This window comes from Artemia sp. Qi Xiang Cuo, chromosome 7 (assembly GCF_049724085.1).
Source record: "Artemia sp. Qi Xiang Cuo chromosome 7, ASM4972408v1, whole genome shotgun sequence".
In the NCBI taxonomy this organism is placed as follows: Eukaryota; Metazoa; Arthropoda; class Branchiopoda; order Anostraca; family Artemiidae; genus Artemia; species Artemia sp. Qi Xiang Cuo.
This window is the reverse complement of record NC_142800.1, coordinates 6,962,593-6,982,588: the sequence shown is the minus strand read 5'-3', so window position 1 is coordinate 6,982,588 and position 19,996 is coordinate 6,962,593. Positions and strand designations below refer to the sequence as shown.

Sequence of the window (19,996 nt, the reverse complement as noted above, 5' to 3'; positions counted from 1 at the left end):
TACTTCCAGTGGAAAAAAACTTGTTTTATTTAATACTTTAAGGAAGTACTCAACTTATATAACCAGCCCCAATTTATAAGTTCTAAGCTTTTATAAAACAATTTTAAGGAATTAAAGACTCTGTCAGATTTAATTTAAAAGTTACTTTCATAATACATTAAACAAGTACAAGCAAAAAGAATAAATAATATCTTACTCCTTATTTATTTACTAAATTATTAAACACAGGTAAAAACTGTTGAGACTCATAGGTTGACCATGGTGACCTCAATATTAACTGATATAGTTGAAAATGACAAAAGGGAAAAAGAGCAACAGTATTTATCTGGGCGGAGGGGGCAAAATCGCCTATGTCTAAAATATTTAGCGGGACGAACTGCTAACTTCACAGAAGAAGTAACAACCTGATTGGGTTTTTACAAATAAAAATAGTTCTCATGTTGTATTACTCAGCCAAATGGCCAATCTTTGGTTTTGTATTGTATGTGGGCAGCTCCTCACTTATGAAAATTTTAGATATCACCCAAGTTAATTTTACCATCAGAATCATTTTGACTTGTAGAGGAGTGCGCCTCTGCTGGTGCTACCTCTGAAAAATCTTCAATATGACAGATTTCTTTTCTAGTGTCTTGAAGAATCATGGCAATTGAATGTTGTTTTGATTGGTTATTTGCTAGAGGAGGGCTCTTCCTTTTCCGAGCAATATAGCTGTTCTTCTGCTGCTCTGGAAGTGATGCACAGCCAAAAAGACTCATCCAAGATTTTTGAAGCTGCAATGATATTTTTAAAAGTTAAGTAAAGAATTAAAAACTGCTACAACGTAATTTTAAAAGTATAACGACGCAGAGGCCCTACTAATGTAAAACCATCAGAGCAGTGAAAAAACTTTGAAAACTATTTAATATAAAATTTTAGTGCCCTAGTTTTGATTACGTTCTTTTAACAAACAATGGAACAAATTGAGTAAACTTTTTTTCCCGATTAACAATTTTTTTTTTTTGCTGTTCCAGAAACGATTAAATGAAAAAAATTCCAGAGAGAGAGTAAAGAAAAGTATTAAAACTTGGAAATGAACAGAAATTATTCAGTATTTGAGGTGTGCTGCACCTTCCTCAAACCCTGTTCAATGTATTAAAGTTACAAAGTGCTTTACGGTATTTTCGAAGACCACACGGCCTTTAAATGACGTATAAATAATAGTTCAATGGGGAAAATTCTTTTTTCAAGAGATTATTTAATGTTTCACATTGGAATAAAAGGATTCTCCCTATTGAACTGCTATTTATTGTGCTATATTGAAAGCATATATGAGTGAAACAAATGTAGTTGATGGGTAATTGCACATGTTTCATTTACCTATTACTGCTACTTCTACTAAAACTCACTGCAGAATTAAGCCACATTAGACCAACGCAGCTACTTAAATCTCTCCTTACGAAATCTTCCAATACCTTTCGGGGACTACCTGCTTTTTTTGGCCCTAGACAGTTGCCCGACAAGGACGATATTGGGCGATCAGTCCTCCTTAATCCGCAGGGCGTGTCCTAACCATCTCAATCTTTCTCTAATTATAGTCCTAGAATAAACCTTTGAAAACATTTGAACTGAAAAGCAAACTTGAAATAAATACGTATCAATAAGTTCATCTGTCCTTGATGCCTTGTGTTTGTCTATTTGCCTTTGTGTTGAAGCAGTCCTTCTTAAAAGACTGGCTATCCTTGATAGCCAGTCAAAAACTTCAAGCCAGTCAAACTTTGGTGCAAAGAGCGGGAGTCACGGAGGGAGCAGCCCCCTTATATTTACGTTTGTTTCTAAGTTTTATGCCACTCTTCACGTTCATTTGAATTTTAAAATAGTTTCAGTTTATTCGTGTTACCACAGCCAGGATTACTCTAAAAAGTGTTCAGTTAAACTCCGATCTTGTCATGAAAGTTTCACTTTTGTAGAACAATGCTTCGAGATAAAAGTTCATTTTGTGTGTTTTTCTTTCGAGTTAAAGTAAAATATTCTAAAATAAACTATCATATCCACAATAAGAGGAGAGCATTCCTCCCCTCAACACCCATACTGCATGCTTGTTCGGAGTAGTATGTTATGGGTGTCACCACTTATTGGCACAAAAATGATGCTACACCGCTTACTGGAGGGGCAACCTCGCTGGCACCAAATATTATAATGGAATGCCCGCGCTTACTACAATGGTTCTGTAAATATAGGGTATGTTAATGCCAAATTTACGATATACCCTACTCCAGGGTATGATAACGTCATCAAGCGGTCAGACGGCCAAACTCTAAGGCCAAGGGTACCTAACCTGGGTTACCACTAATATATCTAACTATATCCTTGAACTCCACTCGGATAAATAGTCAAATATTATGTAGAAAGTTTGCTTACTGCATTTACAATCACAGGTATGTAAGCACTGATATATAAAATAACAATTTTTCCCGTCAACTGTTCAGCCGAGTCTATACAGTCGGGGCAACCCATTTTTCCAGCCAATCCAAATCCTTACCGGTTAGCACCTAACTTCAAATGAATCAACTTTATGCCCCCCTCCCGACAATTCTGACCAAACTTGTTATCTGAAAGTAACTTTAGCTAAGGTGAGTCGCCCATAATTTTCTGTCAATTTTCTGTTTAATTATCCTTCTATCTTATGTGATCTCACAAACTCGTCAAAGATTCCCTTATTATGGGATATAGGCAAATTTGTTATTTTATAGGTTACTTTCCCATTTCTATTATGGCAATTTTTAGGAAAAGGCTCCGAGGATTCATATTTTACCGAATTATCAACATTTTGAACTAGAGTATCAGGTATTTCGTTTTTTCGACAGGGGAGCACAACCTCAAATTTTGTTTTTTTGGCCGGTCCACCTCCCCGCCTTGTTAACAAAGTTCCAAATTTTTCCGTTTTATTATTTAATGTCTGATAATTTTCAATTCCTCGCGATTGATCCTTAGATAAATTATTATGCCCATACAAAGGACTATAAGTAACTTGTCATAAAACGTCCCTTTGCGAATTTCCCCAACGAGTTTTCATTAGTCTGTCATTTGGAATAATTTAAAGGCGTATTCGTTTCGCGGTCTAGAATTTTTCTTAATTAATAAAAGAACCCTGCCAATAATTTCCATCTGAAATTTGTTAACCCTCTTATTTAACTCTTCGTAGGGTTGAACATTTTCTCTGAGTGCTGCTATGCAAGCCTCCAAAGCGATGTATTCCTTTTCACCACAAGGACGAACCCTATCCAATTCATTATATAGATACTCAATAATCTGTTGAGGTTTAAGAACAATCTTTCCATCCTCCTTATATTCTCTTAAAATGTAAATATGACTCTGAATCGTTTCAACAATTGCCGACCGTTATTTTTCGTTTTCCTTAACAATCTCTACATATACTTGTAATTGCTTTTTATCGGCCTTCGTAAGGATTTTGAAACCAATATCTTCTGCCTTACTAGCTCCGTTGAGTTTTGCTATTCTTATAAAAAAAAAACTCCGTACTGCTATGATTAATGTCTTTAGACAAGATTCTTTCTAGAAGATCTTGGTTGCTAAATATCTTGGAACGAACATTTAATCTAGAGCTAACGTTCCTTAGCCTAGTTGGTCTCCATACATCCAGAAACCAGAAATTTTTCGGTTGATCTCTCTCAAAAGCCTCCGTATGGGGCTTTGTCCCTCTTTCTGCTTCATTTCTACGTTTCTTTTCTTTCATGTCTCTTTCTTTATAGGCTACTCTAGCCCTTTCGTCCTCTTTTCTATTCTTTCTGATTTCATCTTTCTCAGCCTGCATTTTTTCCTTATATTCTCTGTGCTCTTTCTCAAATGCCTCAATATTAGTCCTTTTTTCTATTTTCCTACTTTTTCTATGGACTTCACTTGCCCTTCTTGGTCTTGAGTTAATCTTATCTGTCCGACATTATTTCAAAATTCCGTTAACACCAAAATACTTCTTCATTCTAAAAGAAAATTCTTTTACCAAAGTAACTTCCGGTCTTCTCGTAAGATATTATTGCGTCTCAATTTGCCAATTTTTTCACAAGCTAATTAGTCACGTGATATATGATTCATAATTTTATTTTTATTTTTTTTTTAACTAGGCTCAGCCCATTTAGATCTTCATAGTTTTATTAATTGATTCCGTATTTTTTGTTTTTCTGGGATTTTTTTTTATGTGTAATCACAATAGGTTACTCTGTAGCCTAAATTAAAAAGTCTCTTCGAAAACTTGGAATTCTTTTACTATCAGTTTTACCGATAGGAACTTTGTTGCTGCCACCAGTGTTTTAAGTAGTATGCTACGGGTGTCACCACTTATTGGGGCAGTAATGGTGCTACACCACTTACTAGAGGGGCGGCCTCGCTGGCACCAAATATTTAAATGGAATTCCCATGCTTACTTCAACGGTTCTGTAAATATAGGGTATGTTAATACCCAATTTACGATATACCCTACCTCATGGTATGATAATGTGATCGAACGGGCAAACGGCCGAACTCTAAGGCCAAGGGTACCCAAACTTGTTTATCACTAATATTTCTAACTATCTCCTTGGACTCCACCTAGACTAAAAAGTCAAAGATTATATAGAAAGTTTGCTTACTGTATTCTCAATCACATGTATATCGGCACTGATATATAAAATAATAATTTTCCCCCTCAATTGTTCAGCCGAGTCTACACAGTGGGCGGCAACACATTTTTCCAGCCAATCAAAATTCTTACCGGTTAGCACCTTACTTTAAATGAATCAAATTTATGCCCTTTTTTCACCCCCCCCCCCATAATTCAGACCAAACTTGTTATCTGAAAGTAGTTTTAGCTAAGGTGAGTCACCCGTAAACTGCGCAACTAAAACCTTGTGGCTTTTAACGGCCTACGCAGTTAAAGAAAGAAAACATGGCACAGCCAGTATTAAGAGAAAATTAATAATTACCACAAAGGGGAAAAGGGGATAATAGTAGAGATGGGGGTCCGACTCCGGGACGACACCCCTGCTGCCACCTACAACTTTTTTTGCACCCCATATATGGGCATAGCCTCCCTAGGGAGAAAGATTACGTAATGGGGTCAATGACCTCTTTTTCGAAGGTCGATTTATTTGATGTTTCTATGTGTAATAACTCCGGGGCGAAGGTTGCACATGCGCATTGAATTCTAACGGGAACAATGTTATTGATCTAGGACTTGCGGGGGAAGTGAATTTCCGAGGAATTGATTGTGTAATAAAAGTGTGTAAACAACAACAACAACGACCTTGACATTCGCTGAGAGCGTGCACTTAAAACAACAACAACCTCGACCGTGGAACACCTGTGCTGTCGACCTCAATTCACCTATCGTGAATCAATAATTCCCCTTAGAAACAACAAATTAATTTCCCCTTTCTTAACAGATCAATCAATCAATGACATCATTTGTCAGACTTTAAAAATTTTCGCCTAGAAATATTTCTCCAGGAGTAGATCCAACTCATTAATGTCTTTGCCTCAGGAACAACTCTTTTGGTCGAACTCCAAAAGATATTAATAACCAACGGCCATGGAAACAATTAGGCAAGAAACATCTTAGCGATGAATTGTTTTAGCGCGCGAAAAGGTTTCTTATTAATTTGAAATGCGTTAGCGCAGAGATGCCAATAACAAAGGAACACGTTGAATTTACGTTTAGGGATTATTTGGGCGAAACCGTTTGAGACAGGTTATGGAACTATTTCGGCGAAACAGATAGAGACATTCTAAAAGAAGATTTTTGAAGAGATTTTGGAAGAGGTTTTGAGTGTGGTCGTTATAATACACAAGTTTCATTTGAACAGTGTTGTGAGGTCCTCTAACCCAACCCCAAAGGGTTCCAATCCTCCTACCCCAACCCCGAAGGAAGCCCCCGGTCCTCAAAAGCCCCCCATGCTCCCAAAGGCCCTCCACCGGTCCCCAAATGTCCCCCAGACCCCCAACTGTCCCCCCGGACCCTCAAAGGCCCCCCCAAGCTCCCAAAGGGCCACCGGCCCCCCCAAAGGCCCACCCACACCCCCACAGGCCATCCCCGGCCCCCCCAACGGCCCATCGAGATCCCAAACGACCAACTGGGTCCCAAAGGCCCTCCACCGGTCCCCACCTGCCCCAAAGGCCCTCCCCTGGTCGTCAAAGGTCCCCCGGGCTCCCAAAGGACCAACGGGGTCCCAAAGGCTCTCCACCGGTCCCCAAATGTCCCCCAGGCTTAGGTGGATTGGAGGATTGGAACCCTTTGGGGTTGGGTTAGAGGACCTCACAACACTGTTCAAATGAAACTTGTGTATTATAACGACCACACTCAAAACCTCTTCCAAAATCTCTTCAAAAATCTTCTTTTGAAATGTCTCTATCTGTTTCGCCGAAATAGTTCCATAACCTGTCTAAAACGGTTTCGCCCAAATAATCCCTAAACGTAAATTCAACGTGTTCCTTTGTTATTGGCATCTCTGCGCTAACGCATTTCAAATTAATAAGAAACCTTTTCGCGCGCTAAAACAATTCATCGCTAAGATGTTTCTTGCCTAATTGTTTCCATGGCCTTTGGTTATTAATATCCTTTGGAGTTCGACCAAAAGAGTTGTTCCCGAGGCAAAGACATTAATGATTTGGATCTATTCCTGGAGAAATGTTTCTAGGCGAAAATTTTTAAAGTCTGACAGATGATGTCATTGATTGATTGATCTGTCAAGAAATGGGAAACTAATTTGTTGTTTCTAAGGGGAATTATTGATTCACGATAGGTGAATTGAGGTCGACAGCACAGGTGTTCCACGGTCGAGGTTGTTGTTGTTGTAAGTGCACGCTCTCAGCGAATGTCAAGGTCGTTGTTGTTGTTGTTGACACACTTTGATTACGCAATCAATTTATCGGAAATTAACATCCCCCTCGAGTCCTAGATCAATAACATTGTTCCTGTTAGAATTCAATGCGCATGTGCAACCTTCGCCCCGGAGTTATTACACATAGAAACATCAAATAAATCGACCTTGGAAAAAGAGGTCATTGACCCCATTACGTAATCTTTCTCCCTAGGGAGGCTATGCCCATATATGGGGTGCAAAAAAAGTTGTAGATGGAAGCAGGGGTGTCGTCCCGGAGTCGGACCCCCATCTCTACTGATAATTAAAGAACCCAAAGGTAAAGAAACAGGGAAGAATATTTATCTGAAACAACCCAGGACCAAAGGTTCCAACAATGCTCTATCCTATATCGTCCATATTTTTATTAGAGAAATATGATGTACCCTACACCAGTATGACCTCGGAGGCCAAGAGAATGCATATTTACCCTTTCATTCGTTCTCAGGACTTTTACTCAATAACGTTTCAGCCCTATTCCAGCCAAAATTGCAGTTTAAGAATTCAGCACTTTCCCTTGGCATAATATATTTTGTTACTTAAAAAAGGAAATAGACCTTTTAATTCTCATTCAAATTCTCATAAAGAATCAAGTCCTTCAATATACTCTGTATTTCTTCCTTCTTTGTTTTCTTGCTACTTCCCATATAAAGGAAGGGCGTAGGATCTAGGGGGCTCATTCTAGGAAAGATCTAGGGTAGGTGATTAAAGGAAAACCCAACCTCTTTTTTTTTCCAGTTATGCAGCCCAGTCCTCCTTAACCCCCTGTAAATAATTTAAACTGCCAATTGTTTACACTTTGGCTTTATAATGTAAAAAGGGGGCTTTTTATATCTTGGATGTGCGATTGTCTCAAAACTGTCAAGGATCCTTTTCTGTGTCAAAACACTAGCACACTTTCCAATGGCTGGGACAGTGGGGTGGGTTGGGAGACCCGGAAATGATAGTAGAAAGGGGGGTACCAGCGCGACGCACACCACGTGGTTTATGGTTTTCTCACTGAGAATGAAAAAACAGGAACTTTCTCACATTTATGTCTGTTTTCATGGATGGTTATGTGTGTTGTTCGATTTATTTGATGTTTTTCATGGATTGTTATGGATGTTTTATGGTTTTTGTCAGTGAGAATTTGAAATAACAGGAATTTTGTCACATTTATGTCTGTTTTCATGGTTTTTGTCAGTGAGAATGGAAAAACAGGAACTTTCTCACATTTATGGATGTAAACAGCAATTCATGTCTGTTTTATGTATGTTCGTTGTCAGTGAGAATGAAATAACAGGAACTTTCTCACATTTATGGATGTCAACAGCAATTTATGTCTGTTTTATGATTCGTTGTCAGTGAGAATGTACATGCTCGACGCGAATGTTATGAGATTGTTAGGCGAACCTAACCTGAGAACTTGATTTACATAATCGGCGGGGAAATTATTGATTCCCGAAGGGGGAATTAAGAAACATTATGGTTTCTTTGATCTTTAGGCTAACCTAACCTGAGAACTTGATTTACGTAATTGGCGGGGAAATTATTGATTCACGAAGGGGGAATTAAGAAACATTATGGTTTCTTTGATCTTTAGGCAAACCTAACCTGAGAACTTGATTTACATAATCGGCGGGGGAATGTATTGATTCACGAAGGGGGAATTAAGAAACATTATGGCTTCTTTAATCTTAGGTCTGAGGGATAAACGTTCTTTAGGTCAGAGAGAAAAATTAATATTCTATTTTGAAATATGGGCTTCATTGATCTTTAGTGTCAGGAATCATAAATGACATCACTTGTTATCTTGGAATTATGCGGGAGTCTAAAGAGATAGAAATTCTATTTTTAAATACGGCTTCACTGAGCTTTAAGTCGGAGAGATAAATTGATATTCTAACGAAACCTTAATAGTTTAGCTAGAAACATTTATGAGATGAAGAGATTAACGTAGGAAAGGGTTTCCTAGAAATTTGAAATGTGTCAGCGCAGGGATGCCAAAAAACAAAAGGAACACACAGAAATTACTTTTAGGGGATTATTTGGGCGAAACCGTTTTAGACAGGTTTTGGAATTATTTCGGCGAAGCAGTTAGAGACATTTTAAAAGATGATTTAAAAGATGATTCTAGAAGAGGTTTTGAGTTTGGTCGTTATAATACACAAGTTCTATTTGAACAGTGTTGTGAGGTCCCCTACCACAACCCCAAAGGGTTCCGATCCCCCCACCCCAGCCCCGAAGGAACCCACCGTTCCTCAAAGGTTCTCCGGATTCCCAAAGGGCCCCCGGCGCCCCAAAGGCTCCTGAGCCACCATTTTAATACTTTTTTAAGGCTCTATTATATCTTTTCAGAACAAATTATTATTTTAGGGAATTATTTCGGCGAAACAGTTAGAGACATTTTAAAAGATGATTTTTGAAGAGATTTTAGAAGAAGATTTGAGGGTGAAACTCTGAGGTCGTTATAATACACAAGTTCCATTTGAACAGTGTCTTGAGGTCCTCTACCCCAACACCAAAGGGTTCCGATCCCCCCACCCCAGCCCCAAAGGACGCGCCCGGTCCTCAAAGGTCCCCCCAAGCTCCCAAAGGATCACCCGGCCCTCAAGAGTCCCACAAACCCTCAAAGGCTCTCCCCGAGCCCCGTCTTTCGTTGATGTGTATTGTCTGAAACTTATGATTTGGGATATGTAAATTACTATTTCGGACTTTTCTGAGCTAAATTTTTTAGTCTTTCGTTAGTGTGTGTTGTCTGAAACCTATGATTTGGGATGTGTAGTTTGCTATTTTTGACTTTTCTGAGCTGGATTTCTTAGCCGTTCATAGATGAGTGCTGTCAGAAAATTATGATTTGGGATGTGTAGTTTGCAAGTTGGACTTTTCAGAGCTATGATTCTTAGTCTCTCATAGGCGTTTGTTGTCTGAAACTTCTAGTTTGGGATTAATAGTTTGCTATTTCAGGCTTTTCTGAGCTAAGGTTTCCTAGTATTTCGTAGGTGAATGTTGTCTGAAGCCTATAGTTTGGGATGAGTAGTTTGCTATTTCTGGCTTTTCTAAGCTAGATTTCTTAGTCTTTCGTTGGTGTGTGTTGTCTGAAACCTATGATTTGGGATGGGTGGATTACTATTTTTGACTTTTCTGAGCTGGATTTCTTAGCCGTTCATAGGTGTGTGTTGTCTGAAACTTATGATTTGGGATGGTTAATTTGCTATTTTTGACTTTTCTGAGCTAGGTTTCTTAGCCTTTCATATGTGTGTGCTGTCAGAAAATTATGATTTGGGATTTGTAGTTTGCATTTTGGACTTTTCAGAGCTAGGATTCTTAGTCCCTCATAGGTGTTTGTTGTCTGAAGCCTATAGTTTGGGGTGAGTAGTTTGCTATTTCAGACTTTTCATAGCCAGATTTCTTAGTATTTCGTAGGTGTGTGTTGTCTGAAACCTATGATTTGGATTGTGTGGGTTGCTATTTTTTGACTTTTCATAGCCAGATTCATTAGTCTTTCGTAGGTGTGTGTGTTTTCTGAAACCTATGATTTGGATTGTGTGGATTGTTATTTTTTGACTTTTCTGAGCTGGATTTCATAGCCTTTCGTAGGGATGTGTTGACTGAAACCTATGATTTGGGATGAGTGGTTTGCTTTTCGGACTTTTCAGAGCTGGATTTTTTAGCCGTTCATAGGTGAGCGTTGTCTGAAACCTATGATTTGGGATGGTTAATTTGCTATTTTTGACTTTTCTGGGCTAGGTTTCTTAGCCTTTCATAAGTGTGTGTTGTCAGAAAATTATGATTTGGGATGTTTAGTTTGCTATTTCCGGCTTTTCTGAGCTAAGGTTTCCTAGTATTTCGTAGGTGAAAGTTGTCTGAAACCATTAGTTTGGGATGAGTAGTTTGCTATTTCAGGCTTTTATGAGCTAGGTTTTTTAGCCTTTCATAGGTGTGTGTTGACTGAAACTTATGATTTGGGATATGTAATTTGCTATTTCCGACTTTTCATAACCAGACTTCTTAGTCTTTCGTAGGTGTGTGGTGTCTGAAACCTACGATTTGGGATGTGTGGGTTGCTATTTTTTGACTTTTCTGAGCTGGATTTCTTAGCCTTTCGTAGGCGTGTGTTGACTGAAACCTATGATTTGGGATGGTTAATTTGCTATTTTCGACTTTTCTGAGCTAGATCTCTTAGCCTTTCATAGGTGTTTGCTTTCAGAAAATCATGATTTGGGAGGTGTAGTTTGCTTTTTGGACTTTTCAGAGCTAGGAATCTTAGTCACTCATAGGTGTTTGATGTCTGAAACTTCGAGTTTGGGATGAGTAGTTGGCTATGTCAGATTTTTCTTAACTAAGGTTTCTTAGTATTTCATAGGTGAATGTTGTCTGAAACTTATGATTTGGGATATGTAAATTACTATTTCGGGCTTTTCTGAGTTTGATTTCTTAGTCTTTCATAGGTGTGTGGTGTCTGAAACCTATGATTTGGCATGAGTGGATTGCTTTTTGGACTTTTCTGAGCTGGATTTCTGAGCCTTTCTTAGGTGTTTGTTGACTGAAACCTATGATTTGGGATGTGTAGCTTGCTATTTTGACTTCTCTGAGCTAGGTTTCTTAGCCTTTCATAGGTAAGTGTTGTCAGAAAATTATGATTTGGGATATGTAGTTTGCTATTTCAGGCTTTTCTGAGCTATGGTTTCCTAGTCTTTCGTAGGTGACTGTTGTCTGAAACCAATAGTTTGGGATGAGTAGTTTGCTAGTTTTGACCTTTCTGAGCTAGGTTTCTTAGTCTTTCGTTGGTGTGTGTTGACTGAAACCTATGATTTGAGTTATATAGTTTGTTATTTTTGTCTTTTCTGAGCTACATTTATTAGCCTTTCATAGATGTGTGTTGACTGAAACCTATGATTGGGATGATTGGTTTGCTATTTTTGTCTTTTTCTGAGCTAAATTCTTAGCCTTTCATAGGTATGTGTTGTCAGAAAATTAATATTTGGGATGTGTAGTTTCCTATTTGGACTTTTCAGAGCTATGATTCTTAGTTAATCGTAGGCGTTTGTGGTCTGAAACGTCTAGTTTGGGAAGTGTAGTTTGCTATTTCAGGATCTTCTGAGCTATGGTTTCTTAGACTTTCATAAGTGAATGTTATCTGAAACTTATGATTTGGGATGTGTTAATTAATATTTCGGGCTTTTCTAAGATAGATTTCTTAGTCTTTCGTTGGTGTGTGTTGTCTGAAACCTATGATTTAGGATGGGTGGATTGCTACTTTTGACTTTTCTGAGCTGGATTTCTTAGCCTTTCATAGGTGTTTGCTGTCTGAAACCTATAGTTTGGGATGACTAGTTTTCTATTTTTGACTTGTCTGAGCTAGGCTTCTTAGTCGTTCATAGTTAAATGGTGTCTGAAACCTATGATTTGGGAATATGTACATTACAATTTCGGGCTTTTCTGAGTTGGATTTCTTAGTCTTTCATAGGTATGTGTTTTCTGACACGTATGATTTGGGATGTATGGGATGATATGTTTTTACTTTTCCGAGCTGGATTTCTTAGCCGTTCATAGGTGAGTGCTGTCTGAAACTTATGATTTGGGATGGTTAATTTGCTATTTTCAGCTTTTATTAGCTAGGTTTCTTAGCCTTTCATAGGTGTGTGTTGTCAGAAAATTATGATTTGGGATGTGTAGTTTGCTATTTGGACTTTTCAGAGCTAGGATTCTTAGTCCATCATAGGTGTTTGTTGTCTGAAACCAATAGTTTGAGATGAGTAGTTTGCTATTTCAGGCTTTTCGGAGCTAGATTTCTTAGCCATTCATTGGTGTATGCTTTCAGAAAATTATGATTTGGGATATGTAAAATACTATTTCGGACTTTTTTGAGTTGGACACTTCTAAATTTTTCCGTAGAAGATAGGAAAAGTTATACTATGATTATGATTATTTTCCATGAAGATAAAAAGTTTCACTTTAATTCTAAATTTTCTTAAATTCAATTCCGACCTTTCTCAAAGAGATGAAAAAAAAATTAAAGTTCTGTTCCAAATATTTTCCCGGAAGAAGAAAAGTTCAACTTCGATTCTGAATTTTCTCAATGAAAATGAAATAAGTTATTGATCAAATGTATTTTCCCAAAATAATATAAAAATTTCCACTTCAGTTCAGATTTTTTTCTCAAAGAGATGAAGAAATTTAAAGTTCTGTTCCAAATTTTTTCATAGAAGATAGGAAAAAGTTATACTTTGAACGTGAATATTCGAGTTCTATTCTGAATTTTACCAAAGAACACAATTCAATTCTAATTTCCCCAATAAAAAATTTAAAGTTCAATTCTGAATTTTTCGGTGGAAGATAGAAAAAGTAATACCATACGTGTGAATATTTTCCCGGAAGATAAAAAGTTCTAGTTCAATTTAAAATTTTCTCAACGAAGTAAAGAAGAATTCAAGTTCTCTTCTGAATTTTACTAAAGAACACAATTCGATTCTAATTTCACAGAGAAAATAAAAATCTTCCACTTCAGTTCCTTATTTCACAAAGACATAAAGAAATTTAAAGTTCAATTCTAAATTTTTCGGTGGAAGATAGAAAAAGTAATACCGTACTTGTGAAATATTTTCATGGAAGATAAAAAGTTCTAGTTCAATTTAAAATTTTCTCAACGAAGTGAAGGAAAGTTAAAGTTCTCTTCTGAATTTTCTCAATGAAAAAGAAATTAGTCATTGATCATTTTTATTTTTCCAAATAATATAAAAAATTTCCACTTTAGTTCAGATCTGACTCGAAGAGATGAAAAATTTAAAATACTGTTCCAAATTTTTCACTGAAGATAAAAAAGTTCAAGTTCTCTTCGGAATTTTACCAAAGAACACAATTCAATTCTAATTTCTCCAGAGAAAACAAAAATCTTCCACTTCAGTTCTTTATTTCACAAAGACATAAAGAAATTTAAAGTTCAATTCTAAATTTTTCGGTGGGAGATAGATAAATTAATACCATACTTGTGATTATTTTCACGGAAGATAAAAATTTCTAGTTCAAGTTAAAATTTTCTCAATGAAGTGAAGAAAAGTTCAAGTTCTCTACTGAATTTTACCAAAGAAGACAATTCAATTCTAATTTCTACAGAGAAAATAAAAATCTTCCACTTCAGTTCATTATTTCGCAAAAGACATAAAGAAATTTAAAGTTTAATTCTAAATTTTTCGATGGAAGATAAAAAAAGTAATAACATACTTGTGAATATTTTCACGGAAGATAAAAAGTTCTAGTTCAATTTAAAATTTTCTCAACGAAGTGAAGAAAAGTTCAAGTTCTCTTTTGAACTTTACCAAAGAACACACTTCAATTCTAATTTCTCGAGAGAAAATAAAAATCTTCCACTTCAGTTTTAAATTCCCCAAAGTAATAAAGAAATTTAAAGTTCTATTCTAAATTTTTAGATGGAAGATAGAAAAAGTATTACTATGACTGCGATTGTTTTCAATGAAGATCAAAAGTTTCACTTTATTTATAATTTTTCTTAAATTCAGTTCTGATTTTTCTCATAGAGATAAAAAATTTAAAGTTCTGTTCCAAATTTTTCATAGAAGACAGAAAAAGTTATACATTGAATGTGAATATTCAACATGAAGATAAGGAACTCCACTTTAATTCTGAGTTTTCTCGAAGAAGTGCAAATTGTTCAAGTTCTCTTCTGAATTTTCTTAAAGAAGAGAAAATAGTTAACTCAATTCTGAATTTAAACCAATGAAAATGAAAAAACCTTCCACTTCAGTTATTAATTTCTCAAAGACATAAAAAATTTAAAGTTCAGTTCTAAATTTTTCTATAGAAGATAGGAAAAGTTATACTATGATTGTGATTATTTTCCAGTGAAGATAAAAAGTTTCACTTTAATTCTAATTTTCATTAGTTCACTACCAATTTTTTGCAAAGAGATGAAAAATTTAAAGTTCTGTTCCAAATTTTTCATAGAAGATAGAAAAAGTTATACATTGATTTGAATATTCGACATGAAGATAAGGACCATCACTTTAATTCTGAGTTTTCTCGAAGAAGTGCAAAATGTTCAAGTTCACTTCTGAATTTTCTTAAAGAAGTGAAAAAAGTTAGCTCATTTCTTAATTTTACCAATGAAAATTAAAAAAGGTTCCTTTACAGTTCTTAATTCCTCAAAGACATACAAAATTCAAAGTTCTCTTCTAATTTTTCCAAGAAAATAAAAAGACTCCACTTCAGTTCTGTTTTTTTTTAACAAAGAGCTAAAAAATTTAAATTTCTATTCTAATTTTAAATTGAATTTTAGCTCCTTTGTCTTATGTATTTACCCATCAAATTTTTAAATTATAAAATGAGTGACTCGTTCTATTATTAAAGACAATCGTTCAAACTCGTTCATCTAACCTTCAAAACAATAGGTTAGGTTAGGTATAAATAAATATTGATAAATAAATAGAAACATTTCTACATGTTTAAGTTAGGTTAGGGTAGGTTAACTTATCATGAGTGCTCATGATAAGTTAACCTAACCTTTTCCGGCGAGTTTGGTTGGGTTAGTTTAGACTAGATTAAGTTAGGTTAGATTAGGTTAGGTTAGGTTAGCCTACGTACGCTTCAATTAGGTTAGCTTAGGTTAGGTGAGAGACATGCAAAAAGTTAGGTGTATGATTAGGTTAGGTTAGGTTAGATTAAGTTAGGTTAGGTTAAGTTAGGTTAGGCTAGGTTAGCCTACGTACGCGTGCGTACGTAGGCTAACTTAACCTAACCTAACTTAACCTAACCTAACTTAATCTAACCTAACCTAACCTAATCATACACCTAACTTTTGCATGTCTCTCACCTAACCTAAGCTAACCTAAGTGAAGCGTACGTAGGCTAACCTAACCTAACCTAATCTAACCTAACTTAATCGAGTCTAAACTAACCTAACCATACTCGCCGGAAAATGTTAGGTTAACTTATCATGAGCACTCATGATAAGCTAACCTGCCCTAACCTAACTTAAACATTTAGACATTTTTCTATTTATTTATTAATATTTATTTATAACTAACCTAACCTATTGTTTTGATGGTTAGATAAACGAGTTTGCCCGATTGTCTTTAATAATAGAACGAGTCACTCATTTTCTAATTTAAAAATTTGATGGGTAAATCCATAAGACAAAGGAGCTAAAATTTAATTTAAAATTAGAAAAGAACTTTAAATTTTTCATCTCTTTGAGAAAAAAAAACCAGAACTGGAGTGGAGCCTTTTTATTTTCTTGGAAAAATTAGAAGAGAACTTTGAAATTTTATGTCTTTGAGGAATTAAGAACTGAAGTGGAAGCTTTTTTCATTTTCATTGGTAAAATTCAGAATTGAGCTAACTTTTTTCACTTCTTTAAGAAAATTCAGAAGTGAACTTGAACATTTTGCACTTCTTCGAGAAAACTCAGAATTAAAGTGATGCTCCTTATTTTCATGTCGAATATTAAAATCAATGTATAACTTTTTCTATCTTCTATGAAAAATTTGGAACAGAACTTTAAATTTTTCATCTCTTTGCAAAAAATCGGTAGTGAACTAATGAAAATTAGAATTTAAGTGAAACTTTTTATCTTCACTGGAAAATAATCACAATCATAGTATAACTTTTCCTATCTTCTATAGAAAAATTTAGAACTGAACTTTAAATTTTTATCTTCCGGGAAAATAATCACAAGTATGGTATTACTTTTTCTATCTTCCACTAAATAAAGGCTCAGAAATCCAGCTCAGAAAAGTCCGAAAAGCAAACCACTCATCCCAAATCATAGGTTTCAGACACCACACACCTATGAAAGACTAAGAAATCCAACTCAGAAAAGCCCGAAATAGTAATTTACATATCCCAAATCATAAGTTTCAGACAACATTCACCTACGAAATACTAAGAAACCTTAGCTAAGAAAAGTCTGAAATAGCCAACTACTCATCCCAAACTCGAAGTTTCAGACAACAAACACCTATGAGTGACTAAGAATCCTAGCTCTGAAAAGTCCAAAAAGCAAACTACACCTCCCAAATCATAATTTTCTGAAAGCACACACCTATGAAAGGCTAAGAAATCTAGCTCAGAAAAGTCAAAAATAGCAAATTAACCATCCCAAATCATAGGTTTCAGTCAACACACGCCTACGAAAGGCTAAGAAATCCAGCTCAGAAAAGTCAAAAAATAGCAACCTACACATCCCAAATAATAGGTTTCAGACACCACACACCTACGAAAGACTAAGAAATCTGGTTATGAAAAGTCGGAAATAGCAAATTACATATCCCAAATCATAAGTTTCAGTCAACACACACCTACGATAGGCTAAGAAACCTAGCTCATAAAAGCCTGAAATAGCAAACTACTCATCCCAAACTATTGGTTTCAGACAACATTCACCTACGAAATACTATGAAACCTTAGCTCAGAAAAGCCTGAAATAGCAAACTACAAATCCCAAATCATAATTTTCTGACAACACAAAACTATGAAAGGCTAAGAAACCTAGCTCAGAAAAGTCAAAAATAGCAAATTAACCATCCCAAATCATAGGTTTCAGACAACACTCACCTATAAACGGCTAAGAAATCCAGCTCTGAAAATTCCAAAAAGCAAACCACTCATCCCAAATCATAGGTTTCAGTCAACACATCCCTACGAAAGGCTATGAAATCCAGCTCAGAAAAGTCAAAAAATAGCAACCCACACAATCCAAATCATAGGTTTCAGACAACACACACCTACGAAATACTAAGAAATCTGGCTATGAAAAGCCTGAAATAGCAAACTACTCACCCCAAACTATAGGCTTCAGACAACAAACACCTATGAGGGACTAAGAATCCTAGCTCTGAAAAGTCCAAAATGCAAACTACAAATCCCAAATCATAATTTTCTGACAGCACACACATATGAAAGGCTAAAAAACGTAGCTAAGAAAAGTCAAAAAGAGCAAATTAACCATCCCAAATCATAAGTTTCAGACAACACACACCTATGAACGGCTAAGAAATCCAGCTCAGAAAAGTCAAAAATAGCAATCCACCCATCCCAAATCATAGGTTTCAGACAACACACACCAACGAAAGACTAAGAAATCTAGCTTAGAAAAGCCCGAAATAGCAAACTACTCATCCCAAACTATAGGCTTCAGACAACATTCACCTACGAAATACTAGGAAACCATAGCTCAGAAAAGCCTGAAATAGCAAACTATTCATCCCAAACTAGAAGTTTCAGACAACAAACGCCTATGAGAGACTAAGAATCATAGCTCTGAAAAGTCCAACTTGCAAACTACACATCCCAAATCATAATTTTCTGACAGCACTCACCTATGAAAGGCTAAGAAATCCAGCTCAGAAAAGTCAAAAATAGCAAACTACACATCCCGAATCATAGGTTTCAGACAACACACACCAACGAAAGACTAAGAAATCTAGCTCAGAAAAGTCCGAAATAGTAATTTACATATCCCAAATCATAAGTTTCAGACAATACACATCACCGAAAGACGGGGCTCGGGGAGATCCTTTGAGGGTCTTTGGGACCCTTGAGGGGCGGGTGGTCCTTTGGGAGCTTGGGAGGACCTTTGAAGACCGGGCACTTCCTTCGGGGTTGGGGTGGGGGGATCGGAACCCTTTGGGGTTGGGGTAGAGGACCTCACGACACTGATCAAATGGAACTTATGTATTATAACGACCTCAGAGTTTCACCCTCAAATCTTCTTCTAAAATCTCTTCAAAATCATCTTTTAAAATGTCTCTAACTGTTTCGCCGAAATAATTTCCTAAAATAATAATTTGTTCTGAAAAGATATAATAAAGCCTTAAAAAAGTATTAAAATGGTGGCTCAGGAGCCTTTGGGGCGCCGGGGGCCCTTTGGGAATCCGGAGAACCTTTGAGGACCGGTGGGTTCCTTCGGGGTTGGGGTGGGGGGATTGGAACCCTTTGGGGTTGTGGTAGGGGACCTCACAACACTGTTCAAAAGGAACTTGTGTATTATAACGACCACACTCAAAACCTCTTCTAGAATCATCTTTTAAATCATCTTTTAAAATGTCTCTAACTGTTTCGCCGAAATAATTCCAAAACCAGTCTAAAACGGTTTCGCCCAAATAATCCCCTAAAAGTAATTTCTGTGTGTTCCTTTTGTTTTTCGGCATCCCTGCACTGACACATTTCAAATTTCTAGGAAACCCTTTCCTACGTTAATCTCTTCATCTCATAAATGTTCCTAGCTAAACTATTAAGGTTCCGTTAGAATATCAATTTATCTCTCCGACTTAAAGCTCAGTGAAGCCGTATTTAAAAATAGAATTTCTATCTCTTTAGACTCCCGCATAATTCCAAGATAAAAAGTGATGTCATTTATAATTCCTTACACTAAAGATCAATGAAGCCCATATTTCAAAATAGAATATTAATTTTTCTCTCTGACCTAAAGAACGTTTATCCCTCAGACCTAAAGATTAATGAAGCCATAATTTTCCTTAATTCCCCCTTTCGTAAATCAATGCATTCCCCCGCCGAGTATGTAAATCAAGTTCAAAGGTTAGGTTAACCTCAGGATCAAATAAACAATAATGTTTATTAATTAACCCTTTGTGACACAATACTTTCCCCGCCAATTATGTAAATCAAGTTCTCAGGTTAGGTTCGCCTAAAGATCAAAGAAACCATAATGTTTCTTAATTCCCCCTTTGTGAATCAATAATTTCCCCGCCGATTATGTAAATCAAGTTCACAGGTTAGGTTCGCCTAACAATCTCATAACATTCGCGTCGAGCATGTACATTCTCACTGACAATGAATCATAAAACAGACATAAATTGCTGTTGACATCCATAAATGTGAGAAAGTTCCTGTTTTTTCATTCTCACTGACAACGAACCATAAAACAGGAACATAAATTGCTGTTGACATCCATAAATGTGAGAAAGTTCCTGTTTTTCCATTCTCACTGACAAAAACCATAAAAACAGACATAAATGTGAGAAAGTTCCTGTTTTTCCATTCTCACTGACAAAAACCATAAATCATCCATAACAATCCATGAAAAACATCAAATAAATCGACCAACACACATAACCATCCATGAAAACAGACATAAATGTGACAAAATTCCT

At 36.2% G+C, this 19,996-nt stretch overlaps 1 protein-coding gene across 1 annotated transcript in view; it reads right to left on the bottom strand.

Moving 5' to 3' along the window:
• Positions 1 to 204: 204 nt before the first annotated feature.
• The window catches only part of LOC148949893 (visual pigment-like receptor peropsin), a 548,047-nt gene continuing 528,255 nt past the window's right edge, over positions 205 to 19,996 (bottom strand). Inside the window, exon 6 of the mRNA XM_089091358.1 lies at positions 205 to 770. Within this exon, the coding sequence (XP_088947484.1) occupies positions 513 to 770 (258 nt within the window). The 3' untranslated portion in view covers positions 205 to 512. The remainder of the gene's footprint in view (positions 771 to 19,996) is intronic.